Source organism: Sceloporus occidentalis, unplaced genomic scaffold (genome assembly GCF_023333645.1).
Source record: "Sceloporus occidentalis isolate IW3139 unplaced genomic scaffold, rSceOcc1.0.p SCAF_47, whole genome shotgun sequence".
Taxonomy (NCBI): domain Eukaryota; kingdom Metazoa; phylum Chordata; class Lepidosauria; order Squamata; family Phrynosomatidae; genus Sceloporus; species Sceloporus occidentalis.
In genome coordinates this window covers 6,650,356-6,676,673 of record NW_028317027.1, presented here as the reverse complement: position 1 = coordinate 6,676,673, position 26,318 = coordinate 6,650,356, and the positions used below count along the sequence as shown (strand labels likewise).

General features: G+C 36.1%; 1 protein-coding gene across 1 annotated transcript in view; it reads left to right on the top strand.

The window, feature by feature from the left end:
* Positions 1 to 26,318, top strand: part of LOC149289279 (dystrophin-like) — an 874,963-nt gene that overhangs the window by 210,599 nt on the left and 638,046 nt on the right. Inside the window, 1 exon segment of the mRNA XM_089490922.1 lies at positions 24,935 to 25,113. Within this exon segment, the coding sequence (XP_089347048.1) occupies positions 24,935 to 25,113 (179 nt within the window).

Genomic DNA, 26,318 nt, shown 5'->3' with positions numbered 1-26,318 from the left:
ATTGGAGGAGATCATTATTTTCTCAATAGAAAACACTTTTAACAAAATAATTTTGACTCAGCATTATTTGCTTTGGGAAGAAAGAAAAGACTGCTTCATAATACCCAATTCAATCTGATCCGTGATCATTTTTCAGGTTTAAGACATTGTATGAATGTAAATTAGCCAACTTCTTATTATTGAAGAGTGATGTAGGACTTCGCTCTTACAATGAAATAGCCCAAAGTGAAAATTATGATATGTATATATAAATTATGAAGAGCTGTATATATAATGATATTTAACCATAAAATTAAACCAATGGTACATTCTGATTTTTCAAAATGACTAAATGTGGCTTTACAGCCACACTGTGCAAAGTTTAAGAAACACCATGATAGTCTGCAGCAGAGCAAAAAAACGTGACCAATACAAATAAAATAAATTTATATTTTCATTGATTTTTTTTCCTTTAATCTGTAGCAATGTTTTAAACCATTCATTAATTTAAATCTGGATTTTCCATAAATTTCCAATGCATATTTCCTCAAATTATTCTTACCAAGGGCATTGAATTAAAATTAACCACGGGCATGAAATGCAAAAATCATAGGGAAGTATTACATCGTTGCCATATATTTCTGAACCAAGTATACAGTGTACTTAAAACATCCAGACTGAGGTTGTACTTCTTACAACACTGAATATTGTACTAAACTAGTGACCAGAAATAACAAGCGGCAAAGGACATTTTGGTTTATCTTCCCTGATTAGAAATATAGCTATAATTTTTTTATTCAACACATTTTAATTCAGAGAAATGCATTGTGCATTTAATCGTAGATTTTACTGTAGATTGTTCTAAATTATTTAGGTGAAAATATATTTTGGAGGCTGTTTTTTCATTTCCAATAACAAAAAATGATTTTGCTTTCAACATAGCCATTAAATTCTGACTTTCTAAACCAGTTGGTTTACTTTGAATAGTGAAAACTTTCTTTTATGCAAATAAAATGTTTTTGTTCGTATCATGAGCTGGTAAGTCCATTAAAAATAATTTATCAAACATTCAGGTTTACACGCATTTCAAATGTTTTGCATGATTTTCTACATTAGACAGAGGGCTTAGAAAACCTATTTATAGCAGAAATTGAATTAAATGCCTTTGTTGTATGAGGTTGTTGTTTAGCTTTTATTCTATATCATCATTATACTAAATCATGACTTTTATCTGTGAAGCTACCATTAAAAGAAAGCTCCCCACAGTATTTCATTATATTATAGTACATGACAAAAATGGGAAATACTGATTAAATCTGAAGCAAAATTGCCAGAATTACTTTGGTTCCAAAATATTGTGTAATTCTTGTTTACAGCATAAACATACTTTTGTGTAAAAACAAATAGCTTAATCATACTGATGAAAGTACATTATATATATATATATATATATGTGTATATATATATATATATATATGTATATGTAATATCATATGAGTAGAATTTATAGATCAAACTGTATTTGTTAAGATTTACAATACTTGGATTTTAAACAGCTAGTGAATCACACATTTGGCATGCCAGACTCTGGGAAGTTTGGCAGAGAATTGCTCCTACCCACTTCTAAAGTGGCTTTGACAAATTGAGATATGTCAATGAATGATGATGGTGTTATGAACTCTACACTAGAGCTTCATTTTTATTACATTTTCTCCTGTCGAGTTGCTTTGCCCTACTAATACCATTGAGTCAATAACTGCACTACAGACAGATACGTGTTTGTAATGTGTTACTAGTTGACAAATAAGCTTACTTTTTAGATTGGCTTCGCCCATCAATTTCAACATTTTTAACCATTACTTGAGTCTAATGTATCATAATTACTCAGAATTTGTGTGCACTATTTAAATGACATTGTAAGACACATTAAGGGTAATTGATGATCTCAAACTCTCAGGGTATATTTATCTTTATTAAAATATGCTGTTCATATGCTTAGGTTGCCTCTTAATTAATGAAGATTGATATGGAACAACAGCAATGCTTGTGGTAGGTTTGTGGGTAATAATGCTTCAGACAGATCACATTCCCTAAAGGGTATTACTGAAATTGCAATGCAGGCACATTTATATGTGTAGTTATACTTAACACACCATTAACTAGTAAGCTGTAAGTTTCAGTTTTACATAAATAACAACTTGCATAAAATTAAATTTGGCTGCAGGTTTTGTGGTAGAAAGCTGTGTGTTGGTTTGCAAACATTCTTTTTTCCACGGCCCTTATTAATTATTGTGATGCCTGGGCAATAAATGAAAAGGCCAAATAAGTGTGATTGGTCGGTGTGCCCAACCCCGTCACATCACCTCCAAGATTAGTGTGGCAATTGAAGCCCTGTGTTATTGGCGGGACAACTTACATTGGAGCAGGAGATCTGTCCCATTGCCACATGGGACAGTGCCCTAACTAAAAACAGTGGGACACTACCACACAATAAGCACGTCACTCAAGCCTTCCTTGAAGGACATAATATTCAGTTTACAAAGCACATAATCCAATGTGTATCACCAAGAAATGTACTAAATGTTATAGTGAAATCCTTGTGCGTGTGCAGCCTTTGAAGACTGGATTTTGACATCCCTGTCACAATAGAGTGTGAATATATGGATCGGCAAAGTTCTTTTCTACTTTGATTTTTCAATTACCTTAGTACATTCTTTTTTAAGTGAATTGATGTAATATAGAACCATTAATGTTCACGTCAATTTGTCATCCACACCGTAGGTGGTTAATTCTGATCAAAGAATGGTGTTACTGAAGAGTTCTCAGTTCCCATACAATGTGTCTAGATGTGCGACTTTGCCTGCATTATTCATAAAAAGCAGCAGATATTTCAAATATATTCTACGTTGAAGGCAATTCAGCAATTCAATGGACTGTACAACTGAAACTATTTACATTTCACTGAATCACAGCTGATTCAACTTCCATATGTATGTTCAATCAGGAAATATGCATACTGGTTTATTGGACAGTATGCATAATACATCACAGGTCTCGTTGCGGCATAAAATCCATATAAAATGGTCTCAATTCTTTTTTGATTATCTATCAGCCACTGACTCTATTTACCTGCTATTAGAATGGAGCTTTAAAAGTACTTTTCCACCTACTTTGCTGCATTTAGCACGTTTGTCATTAAATGCGGCATTATTATTATTGCTGTTGAATGCCCAAACATTTCCCAGCAATAAATGTTTAATCAAGTAAAATTTCCCCTCATTCATACATTTTGTGCCGGGAACACTAACTGTGATGACAAAAGCAGGTAATTATTGGTTGTTGCCATTGAAACTGGGGAAAAAAAGGCTTCTGAAACATCCTGTGTTCTTTCAAAGTAATTGATCTATAGAAAGCATACAATTATAGATCTGCTAGGGTTTAGTTTCTTAACATGCTAGTGAGTGTTAAGGTTTGGTTAAATGGAACAGTAGTTTTCAATCAAACAACACCTATTGTAATATTATGATGATGTGCCATTGTTTTAGGATGCAGCTGTGCCTTTTAACTCATTAACATTCTGCTACGCCTTCTCTCCTTTCAATGAAATGTTTATCTCTTTGCTCTTTTTTTCACCCCCCTCTGCATTCATTCCTCATTAACCCCCTTAAATTGGAACTCTTCAACTATGGAATCAGCAGAGCATTGGCAACCTTTAGGCACCATGCACCTCAGCACCCGATGACCCCGCTCTGTGACTTGACTTGGTCTTCCGCTTCGTGGATGAGTTGCTGCTGTTCCTTAACGCTTTTACATTCCCATTATACTACCTACACTTGGGATGAGGTAAATCCTTTCTAGACACATGCCGATAGGTAACACATTATCTTTATTTTTCACACTCGTTAAATGCCCCCTAGTTCTAGCCTTCCACTGACGCGTGGTTTATCCAACATACTGAATTTTGCAATTTTGACACATTATCAAGTAAACCACATTTTCAGTGGAGCAACTAATGGAGTCCAAGAACGCAGGTTCAAGGTCCAACCTATACGCTGTTCACCCCCTTGGCACCCTATGCTGAAATCCAAACTATCTCTATGTAAGTATGCAGAATGTGTATACAGAGAAATAATCATGGGGTAAGCGAAGAAAAAACCCAAGTATTTAAATATGTACACAAATATAAAATCCCTGTGGAAAGGCAGGCGGATGAATACAAGAGTAGATAGCTGAATAGAATGCATTGAGACTGCGAGCAGTTCAGTTTTGATAGGGGCAGCTTGACTATTCAGGTAGAGAGGACACGCTGAGTGAATATAGTTTCTTAACGACAAAAAGTTTATTTGATGGAACAAATAAATATGTAGCTGCTTGCCAGCGGCTCCTTAGGTTTATTTAGCTGCATACATTTCCATGATACATTTTAGGTATTCTACACATCTGGTGTTATGGATGAGACGCTCCTAAATGTGATAGATTCCTCCCAGGGGTAACCCCATAATAATAAAAAAGAAATAACAGCACCACAGTGGTAACTTTGCAACAATCATATCATTTTGTATTGATACACACCAGGGTGGTTTAAGAAATTACAATATACCGTATTTGCTCGATTATAAGACGACCCTGATTATAAGACGACCCCCCAAAATCTGAATATTAACTTAGGAAAAAAGAAAAAGCCTGAATATAAGACGACCCTAAAGGAAAAAAGTTTTACCAGTAAATGTTAATTCATGTAAACTATTTTTTTTAATAAAAGCTATGATTGAGAAAAATATTTTTTTTGTTTTTATTTCTTGTATTTTCCAGCCTGTCCCCCAGTTACGCACATCTGCCCCCAGGCTTGCCACACCAATATGGCACTGTGGCCCATGATATGCCTTTTAACCCTCTATATGCCACTGTGCCCCATGGTATGCCTTTTGACCCCCTATATGCCACTCTGCGTCCAGAAATGCCTTATACCCCTATATCCCATTCTGGCATTTAGGGGGTTAAAATGCATATTATGGGGCAGAGTGGCATATAGGGAGGTATAAGGCATTTCAGGAGGCAGAGTGGCATTAAGGGAGTTAAAAGGCATTGTATAGAGCACTCTGCCTCCAGAAATGCCTTATACCCCTATATGCCACTCTGGCATTTAGGGGGTTAAAAGGCATATTATGGGGCAGAGTGGCATATAGGGAGGTATAAGGCATTTCAGGAGGCAGAGTGCTCTATTAAATGCCCCCTTAACGCCACTCCAGAAATGCCCTATGCCCCCATTTAACTAACACACACACACACACTCTCTCCCCCCCCTCCCCTCCCCTCTCCTCTCTCCTCTCTCCCCTCTCTCCCCTCTCAGCCCTCTCTTACCGGTGCTTCCAGCCGGGGCAGCGGGTTGACGTCGCCTTCTGCTGCAGCCGGAAGGAGGTGGAGTTGGCAGCGGGGGTTTGTATGCGTCCGTCGCGTATACTTTCCCCGGCTGTCAGAGATCAGAGATCTCTGACAGTCGGGGAAGGTCTACGCGACGGACGCAGACAACCCCCGCTGCTAGCCACACCTCCTTCCGGCTGCAGCGGACGTTGTCTACGCGGATCGCGTAGACGTCAACCCGCTGCCCCGGCAATACAGCAGGAAGCACCGGTAAGTGTGTATGATGGGGGGGGGGGGGTGAGACAGGAGGATCCAGGTCCCCTGCAGCGGTGCGGGGGATCTGGATCTTAGTCTCCTAATCAGACTCTATTTGAGGTCTGATTAGAAGACGACCCCGATTAGAAGACGAGGGGTATTTTTCAGAGCATTTGCTCTGAAAAAAACCTCGTCTTATAATCGAGCAAATACGGTATGTACATCATATTGAAGATTATTTCAGTGAAATCGCAGCTTGGAGCAGAAGACTAGCCAAATAATAAAAAAATTAAAAGAAATCCATTTCTACATGCATCTATGGATGAAAGTACCATGTCTTAAGGAAGCAGTCACTGCTATAGGGCCCTTGCGTCCACACAGCGAGCATGAAACATAACATTTTAGAGTTTAATAGAGCTATTTTAGTTGTACACGCATAATGATAATTTTGTAAGGCTGCTATTCTAATACCAAATAGAGAAGAACTTTTGTAATTGTAACAATAATGAATAATACAGTTTTTTGTTCAATGCATTATTGAATAGAGTAAAATAGGTGTTTTAGGCAGGACATTTTATACGGCTCAGGTTTCTCATTGTTTAGTAAAAAAAAAATATATATATATATAGTTATATACACACATAAAAATCTGTATATTGATACACACACACACTTAAACTATTCATATTGTGCTCTATTTAGCTGTGTATGTAAATATCATTTTAATTTTGCTTTGTGCACAAAACCCTGCTTTGTGCATTTTAAGTTACCTAAATTAATATGTAATTTAATTAGAACTAGCTTACATATAATTAGCTTTCAATTTACAATAATGTTGTTTTTATTTTGTGCAAGGCTAGCCCACTCTGTTCTGCGATTGCTCTTATTAAGCCAAATATAGACAGTTTGAGTTATTCTTGGTTTTTTGTGTTTGAAGGGAACTGAGTTTTCTATACTCACATACGTTTTGTGTCCAACTATATATATACTATAACAAACTCTATAATGTTGTTTAAAATGGTGAGGTTGTTTTAGGCCAACAATTTTCATTATGATCACACTTTTGCTATGAGGGAAGACAGGAAGTAAACCTGCAAGGGGAAATTGTTCCAGCTTGATATCACGCAATATTTCTGTTAACCGTGGTCTACAAAGTGATAAAGAATTTAGAAAGGCTTACAGCTATTATACTGGAAATCATTTTCAGGTATCAAGTGTTTTTGACAAAGCAAGGAGCTCTGTCACAACTGTCTTAAATATCATCATGGTGAAGACTTCCCTGGCAGCCAGCTATGTTGTAAAAACTTGGTGCAGAAGAAAACTGAAAAGGGAGCATGAAAATGCGTTTCAGCTCTTCATTTTCAAGAGTGTTAGCTGCAGTTCACCCCCCCCCAAAATACAATTTGGACTGATAAAAAATACTTGTGAATTTTGATTCATATATATCGCAAATTTTATGAAATTTACATATATCGTCATATGAAAACCCAGAAAACAAAGCAAAAAACTCAACATTTTCATTCAAATTTCATGGACTCATTCACTCCCACTCAATCACAATCTCATTCATTCACACTATCATTTTCTCTCTCACACTTTCTGAATGTCTCCCTACTTTCTTGGCTGACAGCTTCTGTGCCTCGCAGCTCCACTTCATTCCTCTTATATTCGTCATCTTCTGCTTTTCCATCTTCTTTTTTCATCCGCATTTTTATGAAAGTTTTGTCTGTTGTGCATGTATAGTTTACTATGTCTGCTTTGAGTCATCTTTAAGCCTGATTCACACACATTTACCGATAATGGATATGTCAAATACGTAATAGAAAACTTAATCGGAAAAGGGAAAAACAGCACTTATAATGGAGTCAATATTGAATAACAAGTACTAAAACTTATGAAAATATTTTCTAAACACAAATCATTTATTTACAAAGCTGAATTGGAATAGAAGTGGAAAACTTTGTATCAGCTTAATGAATTTTGCTAGCTTTAAAATTAGAGATAAAGACTTGTAGTATGTTCTTAAAATGCTGTTAATTTAAACAAGAATAAATAATGTTTGGTAGGAGATGTTTTTTAAGTTTATTAAACACGTTATCAAACAAGTGCATGCACGAGGGGCCATCAGAGAATTACCTAGGCCACTTGAAAGTTTAGGGCAAGCCTTATGTATTGTTCCTTGTGTTTTGGATTTTTTGTTTTTAAAAATTTTGCATTGGTTCATAGTGTCTACAATATGTAATCTCTATTAGAAAATCACTGCTATGCTAAGATACTAATCAAATATCAATTAAATATTACAGATCCTTCTATTAAAGTCAGACAAATCCTTCTATGGCTTTTAGTATAAATATAAACCTTTTAAACAATTAACCTTAAGTTCATACACAAATTAAAACTGCACGCTATATTAAGTCTTATGGGGATTAATGTTCAATTACATAAAAATAGGGTCCAAAGTTAACTTTACTTTTACTTCTCCTCATACGATTTATTATAGAGCTCATTTTTCACCTTTTTTATTCATGAGGGTTATAGGTTTCCTTTTATAAAAAAACTAAATTGCTAAAATAAAAACCGATGTACAAATATCCCTGGATACTGAAACTGTTAGCAAATGCCATAGATCTTTCAAAAATGGAGCATTTGTTTGACATAAACTAGTGTTGATGTTTGATTACTAAGTTTATTGCTCTAAATGTCATCACATTATATAAAGTCTATAGATTGAATCAGCAATTTCCTACCATTGCTAATATTGTTAGCATGGCATCTGAGTATTTCACTTTAAACATAAACTCGCAATGAGGTAGTCATATTGTTTTATAGTTAGATAAAAGAACCACTTACTGAACAATATATTTAACCTATTATCCAATAAAACAGCTGAATACATTTTTGGTAAGCATTATTTTTCACATGGAAACTGTATGTTTACTGTGTTTATATACAACTAATTCATCATGTTGGGAAACAGATTTGTTCATAGTGTTTTTTCATGTTTACAGAGAGGGCATAAAATTCGCTGTTTAAAGTGTTTTGGAATTTTTATTAAATGGGCCAGCATACAAACAGATGTAAGGTTATAGAAGCATTGGGACCTCATAGGTCTCTTCTTTAGATGGAAATAAAATCCACCTCCCATTTGAAGAGACCTCTGAGATCCTGAAGGCTTACAAACCTTTACATATTCTTCTGCATTGACCAAATAGACGGTATCACCTTAGGCTGAAGGCGGAAAGCTTGTAAAAAGCAAGCAGTTCCTCCATTGTGTTATACGTTTGTGTACTTTGTTAAAAGTAGATACTACATGTAGGGCTAAACAACACAGTACACTAGATAATGGCAATTTAGAGCTATGTAGAGTTATTTTTATAGATGAAGGAGTTATTTCATACTCAAAGTGAAATCCCCCTCATGTATGGTGCCCACATTTTCCTTAAAAAAATAGTTGTGGGCTGGCGAGGGTGGAGCCACAAATGGGGCAGAGCCACTCAATGTTACTATGAGATTGTCCTTCAGGCTCATCAGTTCTGCTATTCCCTGACAACTCCCATCATTATATAGGGATCCAGACACTAAGGATGGCACAGCATAACTTATTATTATATAGTGATCCAGACATAGGTGGTGGTACAGCATAACTCCTATCATTTTATAGCAAGCCAGACACAGGCAGTGGTACAACATAACTCTCACCACCATATACTGAGCCAGACATTAATGGTGGTGCAGCATGACTCTCATCACTATTTACAGAGCCAGGCACTGATTGTAGTACTCCATAACAACCATCACTATATACTGATATACACAGACATTGATGATGCAGCATAACTCCCATCATTTTTGTTTGCATTTGGTAGCTTTTTCAGTCTTACTGAGACTCACCCTTCCACTCACTCTTACTTATGCCCTCATTCACTCACTCTTATTTATACTCTCACTCTTACTCACACTCACACGTTCTTACTAATTCACTCTCAATGTCTCCCTACCTTCTCTGCCCAATGCTTCACATCTCTTTCTCCTTTTTCACAGCTTCGCTTCTTTCTTCTTTCTTTAGAGTTTCACTTTTCTGCCCTTTTGAGGAAGCCTGCTCCCTCTGTTGCAAAAAAAAAAGAAGAATAAATACCGTCTTTGCATTGCGTGTATTTTACTTCTTCTGGCATTAGCTTCAAAGGGCTGATTACCGGTCTGGTGTCTGCCAGCTCTCTTCCTGGGCTGAACACATCTCCTGCTTGCCCCTGCACATGGTGGTGTACTCACCTCCAGCCAGATGCAGCACTGGCTCGCATGAGAGTTCCAGAAGGTCTAACAAGACAACTCTCTGGGAATCAATAATACTGTAGAGTCTCATAGCTAAATTCAGAGATAGTGATGGCCTGTTTGGTGGAAATGTGTTTCTTCTGAGTTAGTGACATCTTCCTAAATTAATCTTCCACAAATAAGTTAATGTCTGTCTGGCAGAATTTGTCAGGGTCTTTGTGATATTAACATATTGCTTACAAATTTCAATCTAGTTGTACCAGAAAGATGTGTTAGCTTCGTCGATATAAAGATAAAAATCAGGCTCTAAAAAGCAATGCAATAATGTGATTTGAAGTTGTCTAGTCTGATATTACATCCAGATATTCCTTTTTATACAGAAAGGAGTAGAGAAAGATTTATGGATGAATGATGTGAAAATAAGAATTCCAAACACACTATAAGCATAATGTATATGTTTATATTTAAGGGGTTGTAAATATTATGCAGCTGTTGTTTTTTGTAGTTTTCCTTGGTGTATTTCTAGCACTTAATATAACTACTGATTGTTAAAAATAGCAGAAATAACTTAATTATAGATAAATAGAAGCCCACTAATAGTGCCCCTTTTTTATAATATAGCCTTTTTGCTAAAATATTTTTTTGGGTCTAATTTTCATGTTAATGTTACCTAAATACCCCAGGTGTTAACACTCGCTTTGTATAAGGAAGGTTTTTTTCTATGTTTTTAAAGCGATCTAAATAGGAGACATTGGGTTGCTAGGCTAAAACACGTTTCACTAAAGGAAAAGAGATAAATAGCAACCAATTAATGTTAGACACATTCATTGTCAGCACACTTGTTAATCTGATTTAATGTCTGTTTTCTTCAATGAAGCGTCTTAATTTACTTTTTAGTGTTGGTATTTCTGATTGAATACGAAGTGTGCTTTGATTTCTATTACATAGCAAAGAATTACCGATAACAGTAATCCAGCTGCAGCTGAGTAAGAGGTTTAATTCTTGATTCATTGTAGAATGCCTGTTCTATAAAATATATACAATTAATAAAGAAAACATGCCCCAGTCTCCAACTACCCTTCATAGCAATATTCAAACATAAGATGTATTGAAAATTAATAATTTAGAAATATTAAAGAATATGCAAGGAGTAAAATATATATTTTTAAATGTACGGTTATTTTTTTAACATACAATCTATATTTTCTTTCACTATTATTGTAAGGATAATTATTATTTTTATCCTTTAGTTGTCTGTTCTAGGGTTTAGAGTACTTTATTAATAACTGACAAGATATTACCATTGTAAAGAAAGGAGATGTGCAAATGACTTCATTATAAGTAAAGTATATCTGGTGCATTCACTTGAACATTTCAACATCGTTTGAATATATTTTGCAAGGCAACTCAGCCCTTCATACATGAAAAATCCACTGGGGGCAGCACTTCATAGCAAGGCTTTTTTTTTATTAAGCACAGGAGCTGGCAGGTGAGTTTGCAGGGGAATTGTGGTTTCAACTCCCTGAAATTATCTAGGTCTAAATAACTTGACTGTATGAAGAATACATTATGGAAGGCAAGCTCAACTGTTGTTGGAAAAGTTTGTTAGGGTTGTCCATTTATAATGGACCACAACTCATCTTCCAACTCTGCTGCAGACCTTTGATTTAGTGTATAAACTACACATACTATGTACCTTATTTGTTCGAATATAAGACGAGGTTTTTTCAGAGCAAATGCAACCTCAAATAGAGATCAGACTATAAGACTAAGATCCAGGTCCCCAGCAGCGCTGCAGGGGACCTGGATCCACCTCTCTGGCAGCTGGTGAACGGCTATTAGTTAGCTCTGCAGTAGCATACATCTAACAGTCCTGTTTTTTCCTGGACAGTATGGTTTTTCTGGCATTTTCCTGCTTTTGTGGGAAGTGAAAAATCATGGACCAGTTGGTGAGATGCCCTGATCTCCCGACTGGTCCAGGTAACTGTAAAAATCAGTGTTCTTCAAAAACACAGACCTTCACTACAACTCCCATGTGGCCACCTCCTGATGCTCTGAAGCCAAGTGCTGTGATGTGGCTCTTCTTGTAAGGTGAATGTGGCACACCCTAGCCCTGTGTACTATTAATGCTGGAACCGTCCACTTCCATTTTCAGCCCTTCCTGCCTCTTGCCACACATCCCAATTTAGGGGGTATCCAGTAATATTAAACTAACTAAAGTTGTACTTTTTATGAGCCATCCTTAAATGATAATATGTATCAAGATAAAAATTACTTGTATATAAATATTTTTCCTATATTAAAAAGAAACCTATTTTGTAGCAAGAGTATAAATGCTTCATGAGTAAAAAATAGTTCTGTATAAAAGGTTGGAGGCTCATAATTATATATAAAGTAATTCCCCATGTTACATTGCTAAAGGTTACATTGTTAATGTGATTTACTGCACACTTGCCTTCTAGTTGTAGTAAACTTGTCTAAACAAAAAAATGCCCGAAGCTTCTCTATAACTAGAATCAGTGATCTGTGAAAAGTAAGCAGAATCTCAAAAGGCTTGACACAAGGGAAACAAGAATGATGCTAGACTTTCTGTTGATCCTACACTTCAACCATGACTGACAACTCCCGTGTTGTAAACATACGGCAGTCATACTTGAGATGCAATCTGAGATGCATCTCATAATTTATAAAACTTGAGTCTCGTAGAATATTGCACAACCTTATGGATATAAATCCACTTATTGCTACAGCGTTCATTTTCATTATAGATCTATTACACTGCATAGTCTTTTAAGTCTTTATTCTAGGGGCACAACACCTTAGAACAATATATGTGGATTTTCAGACATAATTGTATAATCGACAAATGCTCCAACACTGAAATGGTCCACGTTAATTTGTTTTAATGCTTGCCTGTATGTTCTGATATATCTATCTGTATAAAGAATACAGAAAGAGAACAACACGCTATAAAGCATATAAAATCGGACCAATATCTACCTACAGCAAAGCAAGAAACTGGTGCACACCCAGCTATTACTATTTAAAGGCACCTGAGACATAAATATTGGGGACTTTGTCACACTATATGGCCATCTATTCCTTAGCCCGCCACTATGTCAAAGAAACCCAATTTTGTCAAGTCCTATCTAATTTTACATGGCTATATTGCTTACCAAGGAGCTGAATCTTTGGGAATGTCTTTCTATATAAATAAGCATTTACTTACAATGAAGTAAGACTTTTCTTAAGAAAATCTCTTTATAAAAGTAAAGAAGATGGTGCCTTTTGTTGTTTCTCATACGTTCTGGTAGGCTAATATATTCATGAAATATTAGATGAAATATTTAATGAAATTAACATGGTGATTAACAAGTACATCATTATTTAATATGACCTTATTACGATAATAGCTCCATGGGCAAATTACTGCCTGAAGGCTGCAATCTGATTTGACTTTTTGTTTTTTGTTAGAGAAGCTGCTGATTGTACCAAATGGTCTCTGATCAATGAGTAGGATTCTATTCTATATGACTGTAAACATAAGACTTTCGTCTTTAACATCTCTTATGTACGACTAAACATGCAAGGAGATATGGTTGCTGGTTTGGACGTACTTGGCAACCTCCACTGCTCTACAAATAAAGTGTACAAATGACTCTAAGGGACCATGCTGGCATTTTTTTTTTTTTGCTGACCAAGTACCGGATATGTGATAATCACTGAAAAGGTTAAAAGATATTTATGCTCAAGGAAGCCATTAGGAAGTCTGGAGAATTGGGTGGCAGCAATTGCTAATAATGTTGCTATAGTCTAAAAATATGAAAATCTTTCACATAGTAGGCTTAGGAGACTGATTTATATACTTTGAATAATAAAGACCAGAGGTACATTACCCTTTATTTCTTTATTGTGACCTCGTTCTGTGGGTTTCCCTATGGCATGGAATACACTAACTCAGTATGAATTTAATCCACAAGAATTTGAGAACTCTCTGGACGGACTGCTTTGCAAGAAAAAGAAAGGAATTAGCAGAACACAAACTTCCAAATTATAATAGCAGAGTTTGCCTGGGGTCCATCTGACATCAAGTCTGATTTATGTACCTAGCTCAATAGCGAAAACTCAGCAGTTAGAGACCAAACCACAAGGGTGATTTTTGTTTTTCTTTCAGAGTTTATTCTGATTGAATATTAATGCAACTGTTTATTATTAAACTATAAATATTACTTAATATACATTAAGTAAGCATATAGGTTTCATTAGTTAAGTGAACAGCACATAATTAGCAGTACTGATAATCAACCATAGTTTGATTCAGCAGTTTTCAAAAGAAGGGATCTATATCTAATATGCCAGCAGAGCACATTTGAAGAGAGAGGGAGATGCTAGATGGAAAAATAAACACATTGTTTGCAGTATTTTCTGTAGAAAGGCAGTGGCTATAATATTAGTTGTTCGCATATAGTGGTTCTGCTTCACATTGGTTACTTATTATAATAAAATATTTGGAAAATCATTGTTCTGTCTTCTACATACATACCATAATATTCTAAATATGTAACTTTGCCTACATATATTTTTTAAATACATGTACTAATGAGCTAGGTCTTCTTAAAGAAATAATAAAATATGATAAATAAACTATTTTTTCATGCAAGCCAAACTGTGTGGAGACAGTTGTCACTCACTAGACTTGTGCTTTCAGATTTGTATGAATTTAAATGAAATTTGCCAAATTCCTCAGTTCGTATGAATGTCCAAAAATGAGGAGGAACCCCAACAAAACAATTGAAAGACGAAGCAGAAAGCTCTGAAAAAAGAAAGCTTTTCATTTGCATTTCATAATTTAATTCTCTCACACTCTCATTCACTCTCATGCTCTCTTACACTTTCTCATGCTCTCTTTCTCTAATACTCTTTCATGTTGTCTCAATGTCTGCCTACCTTCTCCACCGACTACTTCAGTGTCCCTGTCTACCTTCACACAGCTCTGCTTCTTCTTACACCTTGCCTTGTTTCTTCATCCTCTTCTCCCTGTGTCTTCTTTCTTCATCATTTTTTTGTCCATTGCACAAGTCTATGGCCCACATCTGGTACTCAGCCTTTTAATTTAATAGTGCTGGGTTAGGGATTAGGATGGATTCAACTGCCAGAGATAAATCTATGATTAATAATTGAATAGTAATACTGCTGTTGACTGCAATGCAAATGAGAGATGAAAAAGCACATACTGTGGGCCGGATTTATTAACTCAAAAAAATGTATCTCCATATCTTAATTTTTTTCTATTGCAGTTTAAGGAAGTTATATTCTTATTCACTTATTTGTGATAGATTTATAAAGCCCACTATCCGTATGTGATAATGCTAATACCTCAATAATGTGTACTAATAAAAAAGCTATCCTTTTTTTGTTTACAACGTATTACTCAAAAAACCTACCTACAATTTAGATTTTTCCATTATTATACTAATCAACCATTCTAACACTAATGAAATAAATGTTTCGAATATCAGATACATGCACATGTGGGAACATACTCAAATCTGTTCACTAGATGTGAGTTCTGCTTACTCCCATACACTTCCACATCTATTGTAGTTTAGCACAACTCTTTTTTTCTAGGTTATTTTGGTATTGGTATCAACATAGTAAATGTGATTTGTATAATGTTTTAAAACATTTTTGGTGGCTGGATTTTGAAATTATAGAACCTCTCAACCTATGCAACTACAAATATGCATTGCAAGAAGAAATAAATAGTCTACTGAATGTTTTATGCATGGGGTATTCGAGTGATCATGCATATGATTTGAGCTGTTTAAACCACCCATATTTGTTCCTAAGAAAAGGGTCTCCACTTATATGACAGAAATTCTGAGCTGTTCAAAGATTATAATAATCTAACACAGCTAAACCAATTAAACTGCTGCAGCATGAAAATGCTTACAGTCCTTGTTGTTTGTTTTTGTGTATTAAAACCTTTAGGGTCCCATTATTTTCAAGAAAATTACATTTTTGTCGCACACAATCTTAGAAAATCCAAGGGGAAAAAAAGGATTAAGATTTAATTATCTACAACTGAAAGGCTGAAAATACATTGGGAATCTTTTTAGTTAAAAATACTTTTCTTGATATACATAAGCTAGGATATATGTCTTAGTAGCCATTATGGTAAATTAAGAATTGGAGACAAGAATAGGTCATTGTAATGATTAATAGCAGAAATGTAATATTGAAAAAAAAACATTTCAAGAGGTTTTTCATTTGAGACTTGCGTTTAGCAATCTGATGTTTTAAGACATGGAGCATTTTCTCTTTGGCTCCCATTCTAGACACCACCATGTGCACATATCCTGTTGTTCTATACTTGGCATATTAAAAAGCTGTCCACTTGTATAATGTTTATAGTCTTTCAACATTTTATCCACTGTCATGTTGCTGGGTCCTGCGGCCAGCGGCCAGGCTGCTAAAAGCTGGTGCGGAGTTCCCGAGCAGCGTGTACTCGCCCATAGCTGGAACACTTGCTCCTGGCTGTCCTCTTCCTCTGCTGCCACTCCTGTGTCTTACCTTGGCGTTGGGTTTAAATACCTGGAGCTGCATCATTCTGGTACACTGGTATGGTCTACTTAGAGAGTTGCTGTATTGTTTTTTTGGATTTGGCCCTTGCCTGTCTAGCTATACATTTGCCTAGTGATTTTGCTATTGTTGCCATTCCGTGTACTGGACCCCTGGCTTATCAGACTGCCCCCTATGTGTCCCAGACCCTCTGACTATCGGCTACATGTACCAGTCCTCTGGCTACCGTATACACTTTGTCATCAGAAACCGTACATACCTGTTTATAACTGAGCCTCCTCACTGTTGGGATCATCTAAGTTCCCTGGTTCAGTTTCTAGGGTTCTGGGCAGAATTACTCCTGCGTTGAGTGCTCAGGTTATGACATACTTGTCATCAACCAAATCATTCTACTAATGTGAAGACCTAAAAAGCTTTCAAATGTTCCGTATTGTAGGGAAACCCCTTTTACCATCCATTTCAATACATTTTTTTTTTATCCCTAAACCCTTTGCTTAATAAGGATCTGAAGCAAATATATTGATTGTAATCAGTAGCTTTTAAATGTATTAAAATCAAAATGAGCCATTATGGACAATCCAAGCTTGCCATCTAGCCTTATGATACTTTTACACATGGAATATTGACCAGGGCACAGATACTTTTGTTCTCAAAGTATGTCAGAGCCTTAGAAAAATATGTGTTATATTGTAGATTTAACTTTGACCTTAGTTACGAAAGTAGGACATTGTTGCCAAGATTTAGTCTTTATAACATAGAAGAGATTTGTATGCATATTTCATAACTCAGTACTCTTGGTATAACAGCAAACCACATGAACGCATGTCGCCCATATGCAGTTTAATGGTTAAGGCAACCGTTAAAATGTTGCATCTGTCACTCAGTTTTTTCAGCTACGATGTCCTTGCCTGAAGGAAGATGGATGTTATGTTATTTTCTATTTATTTATTTTTGCTCCTTTAGAAGTTTTTTCCCTGTGATTTAGACCAACATATGTGACCAAATTTAATCATTTTTCTTTATAAATAGTATTTTTTGCAGGAGGCTTTATTGGAATAAGCCTTCTGTATATTAGCAATAATTTTCCAATTTATAATTTAAAATGAAAAAGACAAATTCGACCTTCCTTAGAATTACCTTATTCTCACAAAAAAATGACTGCAGGAGGAGATCATGAATACTTAAATGCACATGTGCATACAAACACTAAACCATCTAGAACCTGACGGTCGGTGACTAACCCTATTTTGAGAATAGTCCTGTTGAGCATAATAGTACCCAGTTTGTACACTATTTGTTCACTTTCTCTGATTTAGCCACATAAGTTTTGTGCTAGAGTATGAGATTTATAGCGGAAGTCCAACTCAAAAAAGGTTAGTATATACAAGCAAGCATTAAACGATTTGAGTGTTCTGACAATGACATACAGCAGTCTTCAGTTCTCCAACACTTGCCTAAATATTACTCTATTATCATAAGGGTTTAATTCGGAAATCATACTTACATAGTTACATAGTTACATAGGCTGAAAAAAAGACATGCGTCCATCAAGTTCAGCCTTTCCTATATCTGTTAATTTCTTGCTGTTGATCCAAAAGAAGGCAAAAAAAACCCCGGTTTCGCTCTTTCCAATTTTGCACTAACCAGGGAAAAAAAATTCCTTCTTGACCACAAAATGGCAGTCAGATTTCTCCTTGGATCAATAAGCTGTTTACCCATAATTAAAGATTATATCCCGGAATATGATGTTTTTCCAGGTATCCATCCAGTTGCAGTTTAAACGTCTGTACAGACTCCCCGATAAAACTACCTCTGCAGGCAGAGAATTCCACATCCTTATTGTCCTTACTGTAAAAAACCCTTTCCTCTGCTTTAGTCTAAATCTCCTTTCTTCCAGTCTGAACGCATGACCACGTGTCCTATGCATAGTCCTGTTTATGAACAGATTTCCACACAATGGTTTGTATTGGCCCCAAATATATTTATATAATGTTATCATATCCCCTCTGAGGCGACGTTTTTCTAAACTAAACAGATTTAAATTAGTTAACCTTTCTTCATAACTATAGTGCTCCATTCCTTTTATTAATTTTGTATCCCGCCTCTGCACCCTTTCTAATGCTATGATATCCTTCTTTAGAATAGGTACCCAAAATTGCACAGCATATTCAAGGTGCGGCCTTACCATTGATTTATACAGAGGCAAAATTATATCTTTATCCAGCGACTTGATGCCCCTTTTTATACACGACAATACCTTACTGGCCTTAGCAACTGCTGACTGACATTGCACATTGTTGCCTAGTTTGTTGTCTATAACAATTCCCAAATCCTTCTCATTTGTCGTTTCCCCTAATTCACTACCGTTTAGGGTGTAGGTTGCTTGTACATTCGCTACCCCGAAGTGCATAACTTTACATTTATGTACATTGAATTTCATCTGCCATTTGTGTGCAAGCCTCCCAGTCTATCTAGATCCCTCTGCAGCACAGTAATATCCTGCTCGCCCTGTATAACTTTACCTGGTTTAGTGTCATCTGCAAACACAGAAACATGACTTTCAACGCCTACTGCCAGGTCATTTATAAATATGTTGAATAAAATTGGTCCCAGAACATAACCCTGAGGGACACCACTTACCACTTTTGACCAGCTTGAAAATTTACCATTTATAACAACTCTCTGTTCTCTATCTCTAAGCCAATGTTCTACCCAAGCACAAGAATTAGCATCTAGACCAATTTCCTTCAGTTTGAATACTAACCTATTGTGTGGAACCGTGTCAAACGCCTTGGCAAAATCCAAGTAGATTACATCCACTGCAACACCCTGATCGATACTTCTACTTACTTCTTCATAGAATGCAATTAAATTAGTTTGACAGGACCTATGTTTCATAAAACCATGCTGATTTTTGCTAATAATACTGTTCTTCCCAAGGAATTCTTGAATATTATCCCTAAACAGCCCTTCAAATACTTTCCCATCCACGGAAGTTAAGCTCACAGGTCTATAATTTCCGGGCACAGAGTTTGAACCCTTTTTGAAAATAGGAACCACATCTGCCTTCCTCCAATCCTCTGGTACAATTCCTGAAAGAAAAGAATCCCGAAAGATTAGAAACAGAGGTTCACTTATTTCCTGACTCGGCTCCTTAAGTACTCATGGGTGAATACCGTCAGGGCCCGGAGCTTTGTTAACATTAATTTTCTTTAGTTGCTGCAGCACCTTGTCCTGAGCCATCCACTCACAGTTTGACTGAAAATTTTTCTCAGTGGTCCTATGTATATCCATTGCCATAGGTTCCTCCTTAATATATACTGAGGAAAAATAGTCATTTAAAGTTTCTGCTTTTTCCTGGTCCTCCTTAACCAACACTCACCTCTCTGTTTTTAATGAACTTACATTTTCATTTTCTGAAAATACTGAATTCTTAAAAGTTTTAATATCAGAGCCAGAACAAATCTTGATTGTTTCGTCAGTGCATCTGATCTTACTCCTTTGCCTCTTAGTAAAGATAGCAAATTTAGTACAATAAGTATATATATATATATATATATATATATATATATATATTGGGAAAAAAAGTCCCTGTCCCTTAATGCTTACAGTCTAAGTAAAAGGGGCTCAAGGGACATACAAATACAATCAGGAGAGTGAATTAATAAAAGTCATAAGCAATGGTATACCTGCATTATTGGATGAAGGTATTGAGCAGGCTGCATATATTCTTCATTCATAAGCAGGTACATACAGATGAACTTCTCCACATAAAGCACTCTCACTTTGCCAAATGGGGACTATATCTTTTTAAATAGGATTAATACACACTGGCATAAATACAATGTAATAATACTTCTAAACCTAAATAAATGGTCCATGAAACGCCCTGAACTATAACCCTGCATTAATAGAAAATGGCTGGCAGGAGGGTGGTTATGTGTGAATCAATTATGGTTAAGATTACCTAATACCCACTCTTCTTCTGTTACCTGTAAGAAAGGAAATGAAAAGATTGCCTATCACGCCGCAGTGAAGCTATTCCTATATGCTGTATAACACAATAAATTAAAAAAGGCACAGCATGTTTTAAGTACAGTTCCCTTTTCTACTTTGCACTCCTAATTGAAATTGTTCATTTTAGAGAGCTTCTCTATAAAGCCAGACCTAAATTTCCAATTTACTGTTTTGCTGGTAATGGCCTATGCTGCATGGATCATAGACACTTTCCTAAATCAAATCAGTCGGCTCACATATTACAATGCACCAGCTGCTTATTTGTCCTCAGCATGTCCACTTTGTGATTAGAACCAAGAGCCATTTTCACAACTCTTAATTGAAGCAAGCTCCCCTGATAACCTGTATCTAGCTTGCCACGGCAAAAATTACAGTTATAAAGTATCCGCGCATTACAGGGTAGATGACTATCATAGATAAATGGGATTTTGTGAAAAATAAACATGTGTAGGTTTTTCACCTGTTCATTAGTACTAAGAAAAACACCTCTTCTCAAACTTTTACTGTTCCTATTAGAAATGTAACATTTGGTTTCCCAAATACATTAGTTTACTTTTTTTCCTGTTTATACCAAAAATCCTGAACTTTATGTACGTATAAAATAAAGTATTCAAATACTTGCACGTTATGCAGAATATAAAGAAAATACCTCTGTGCTGTGGTCTTTGAAGTGTATGTACTAAAACTACCCATAGCTTGTGATTTAATTTTGTCAATCAGTGTAAATGTTTTTGTAGATACTCATTTTAAACATTAACATCAATATCCTGTTAATGGCATGGAAAAATAAATATTGTTCTTTGAGCATAAAATATACAGTAATTTTTTTTTAGCAATAACGAAAGCCTGATTTTATTTCATTTTGTTCCGATAAACTTCCTGGAGACTGCTGTCAGTTGTGTGATATATTTTTGGGACCTTTCCTGCTCAAGCACCACACTGAGCTGATTCTTTGTGGCAATACTTCCTCCATTAGTCAGAATGTCTGGATGATTAAGGCTCACCACAAGGTGGTATGATAAAAGAGTCAGAGTGTTTACCTTGTAGACTGGACTAAGATAACTATGCAAGAACACATACACATGACTAATATGCAACTTCCAGAAAACATTATATTTTATAAAAGCTATAGCTCTTTTATAAAAGAAACCAGCATAATGTTGAAAAATTAAGGGGAATTACTGGGTAACCACAATGAAGTGCACCTCTTTCGCTTGCTTCTATATTTGAGATACATTAGACATACATAAAGTATAGCATTATTTTCCTTTACAACCATGTCACAAGAAACAATGAGCATGCCTGAAATAATCTTGGAAAGGATTAAGCTAGGCTCAGGTTGGCGTGTTTTATTGAAACATGAAAGGGTGGAGTAGAAGGATGAGTAAAAAAAGAGAACACCATCGGTGATTGGGCTCCAAAAAGTGGCTTTCTTATTTTGCAAAATATGTCCAAATTAAGCAGGTGTTAAACATTAGTTCAAATTTTGAAAGTGATTATAAATTAGTGTATTACCGAACTGTTAAATGTGTCACTATTTCTATACTTAGACAGTGTTTGAGCCTGAAGCAGCAATTAATCTTGATAAGAGGCCTCATTCAAAAATCATTTGACGTTAATAAGAATTTGTTTGACAAATGACCCATAACATCAGTTCTAATACAATAGGTACAACATTTTTAATATAAACGGAAAATATCACACACAATACAGTGGTAAACCAATGAAAGTTGACTGACATACCATTGGCTGGGTTGAAGTGCCCATCTTCTTTGGATGGTCTAACATTGACAGAACAAAAGCAAACATATTTTCATTTACTGTTCTGAAGATAATAATGAATTATATTACCATCATACAAGATGCTCACAAAAAGTATATTGTAATGTCATTGAGTTTCAATTATGTTAAACATCAGTGTTTGACGATACAGATTTTCTCTGTCTCTTCCAAACTGCCCAAATTAGGTTCACACATTGACACAGTCAGAGTTGTAATTAAGTTCTAAAATGAAGATCCATTGTGGCAGGGGCATAACTAGAAGCCACCAGGTCCCAGTGCCCCACAGCCCCCAGAATTCACCAAGCAACATGTCCCACAGGGCTGCTTTTTGCCCCGAAACAACTTGTCTGTGCCATCTTTGCCCCAAACAGCATGCCTCTGCCACCTTTGTTACCAAACAGCTTGCATGTGCCATCTTTGCCCCTAAACAGCCTGTCTGTGCCATATCTGCCCTCAAAAAGCATGTTTCTCACCAAAACAGCTTGTCAGTGTCCCCTGACAGCTTGTCTGTGACATATTTGTCCCCAAACAGCTTGTCAGTGTCCCCCAAATAGCTTGCATGTGCCAACTTGCTCTGCATCACCGACAGCCAAACACACATACCAGGACAGGCTCTGCAACACCGATACCCAAACACACACTCCAGTACAGGCTCTGCAACACCAACACCCAAACAAACACACCAGGACAGGCTCTGTCACACTGACACCCAAACACACACACACCAGGACAGGCTCTGCCACACCGACACCTATACACACACCAGGACCAGGACTACTAAAATGATATACTCACTAGGGAATACTAAATTATCTTAAAATGTATAGCCAGGAGGAGAAAGGAGAGATAGAATATGTCATAGAAATATTTTAATACATAAAGTGAATCAAAGTGCAAGAGCGATGTATATTTCAATGGAAATCATATATTAGAACAAGAGGGTGGTTTATAAGTGGCTTCACAGTGGTAGAGGTTAATGAAGTGAAGGGAGTTAAACATGCATGGGATAGACGTATGCCTATGCAAAAAATCACCAGACCTAGAACCCAATAAAGTTTGGGGTTTTACAACAGGAATTTTTTTTTTAATTATTTGTTTGTAATGGTTCTGTGAGCAGTATCTTCTCTTAATAAGAACAGAAATAACCCTGTACCACTGTCCATGTAAAAAAGTATGGGGTCAAAGTATATTCTCTCCAGTGCTGACATAATGAAACTCACATTTTAGCTATATAGTACCCCAAGTTCATTTATTACCCTCCACTCCACGGGTCAGGGGGTATGGAAAAAGGCATGGTGATTTTTGCCTACTCCATGGTGAGTAGGGGTTCCTTAGGAGTAAGCGCTGCGTAAATTGTTGGCGCAATATAAATAAAAGATAATAATAATAGGAGTGTGTGAGTTGTATGACTCGCATATCACCTTGCATTTCTACAGAGGCGATGTTCTCTAGCTAGAACGTGCTGGCTAATGAATTCTGCTTGTTTTTTTCAATTCATGTCAACTCAGCTCGCCTGTAATTGATTTTATGTGTGTTGTGTGAAATTTGACAAGAGCAAATGGGAGTTGGAGTATATTCTAACTTCTTTAACTTGCTACTGCAAATTCACAATTTCCGCAACTTGCATACACTCGCTGAATACGCTTCCTCACATTTTCACCTCTTGGTGCTGTAAAGTTTAGCAATATTTGTACAGGTATAACACAGTAGTGGTGAGAGAAAAAGAAAGTTAATAGTTTCAATAATTTAGATGTGTGTACATATATCAGTGGATACATATGCTACTCTTTAAAAGTTTAGAGGTTTCCTTGTTTCCTTAAAATAACATCAATGGATCAGAAATACAATGTAAATGTTGTTAATGTTGTAAATGATCATTGTAGCTGGAATATCTTCGTAGTCACTTACCCTGTAAAGATAGACACATGCGAATCATGCTATATGAGAATAATATATTTCTTTATCACCTTTATAAATTGGGAGGTAAAGTTGTATCTGTCTATGTACAAAGAGGTAAAAAAAGAAAAGGTATAAGCTTCCCTAGGGATCTTTTTAACATTGTGGTATTTCCCTTGTGTACTTGACTAGTAACTCTTTATGCGACATTGTATTTACACTTTTAGCCTATAATAGTCCACGGATGTATCTTGTAATTTTATTAGTCTCCTTTTGAGCCATACATTTGTGTAAAAATGGTGACCTCTTTAACTATATTTTAAAACTGGAATTCAAGCTTTACTTGTGTGCTAGTAGACTAAAATAATCAACAAAACTGCTATTATTGGTATTAATTTTATTCATTTTCAACATATACCAGTTAGAAAATCCATTTAAATCACACATGTAACTGAAATTTATTTGACATTTCGTATTAAATATGGATAGCCAAATGCCACATAAAAGTTGATATGCAGTGTTGTTCACAAAATTCCAGGCTGTAATAAATCTTGAGTTACGTCGTAGCTCAGTACAATAAGGAGTATAATAGATTGAAATGTCCTTAGATGAGAAACCATTATCATTTTTAGATTGAGATTTTATTCATTGATATGCCATTTCCACAGAAAAGTTTACAGATGATTATGGTGCTCTAATTAGTCTCTGGAGTGTACTTAACTTCTGCTCGTTAGCCTGTCTGCATTGTCGTGAGCTGATTTTGGTAAATTATGTCGAATCTTTTTTTCCCCAGATATTGCAGTTCCTCATCCTGACAAGAAGTCCATTTTAATGTATGTCACATCACTTTTTCAAGTTCTGCCACAAAGAGTATCCATTGAATCACTTCATGAATTGGACACATTGCCTCGCCAAACGCTAACTCAAGAAAAACAAGTCAAGTCTTTTGATCAGCATCATTTCTCTCAGCAAGTAAGACTCGTTATTTATTTTTCTATACATATCATAAAGTTGGCTTTGTTGTTTAAAGTAAAACAAGTTTACTCAGACCAGAGGTGGATTAATTGCTTATTATTGCTTCACAGTAAGAAAGTAAAGTTCTGCTATTAAGCTACTGTTTTCTTCTTGTTGCCTGGGGAACCCAAAACTGGATTTTGCTTTTGGAAAGAGTCTATTTATAACAGGCATCACTTTACAATTATGTTTAAAATATATTTGCATTTCATAGCACAATATTCTATAAATATAGTATTTAAATGCATTCTGGGTGAAGAGAAGCCTGAAAAACACTAATTTGGTATTTCAGAATAAAATCATATAATCACATTTTGGAAAAATCTTGTTACTTGTATTTCTAAAAATAGCACTGTAAGTATAATCATTTTATTGTTGGTTGTAATACAGTGTTATCCGGATAAAGCAATGGTTGAAAGACAGAATTCTTGGACCCATACTTTTATTAGCCTTTTGCATTCGTATTCAGGCAAACATGAAAACGAACACGAAATGACGTTAATTTTCGTTGTTCAGCCCGAATACCTAAGACATGAACATGGCGGCGGCAAAACGTATACGAATGTATATATGTTCGTCTTCGTTAACTAATCTCCCTGGTCCCTTCCCCATCTAACCTACCTTGTCTATGCAGCATCACAATTGTTAACGGGAGCGGAAATCCGTGGTTCACCGTCAGGAGTTAAAGGGCCGTGAAAGCGACTCCATTGGCCTTCTCTGGCATCAGACCTATGGAGCGGAAATTTGTAGGTTCGCTGTCAGGTCCTAATGGCAGAACTTGCCCTGGGGAGACCATAGTCTCCCTGCTCCAAGAGTTAAAGGTCCGTACAAGTGACTCTATTGGTCGCTAGCAGGAGGCTCGTCTGCCATCAACCAATAGAGTTGCTCCTACAGACATTTACCTCCTGACGGCAAACCTACAGATTTCCTCTCCCATTAACCCCTGCGATGCTGCATAGATAACGGGTTCGCTGTCAGGAGTTAAGGTCCATAAGAGCGACTCTATTTGTCGCCGGCAGGGCCCCTCTCTGCCATCAACCAATAGAGTTGCTTGTATGGACCTTTAAAATCCTGGCTCCAAAGCTGCTGCGTAGTGCATAGCGCGTTAACCCCATATTAACCCCTTCTGCAAAAAACAAAGAAAAAAAAAACCAAACACGAAG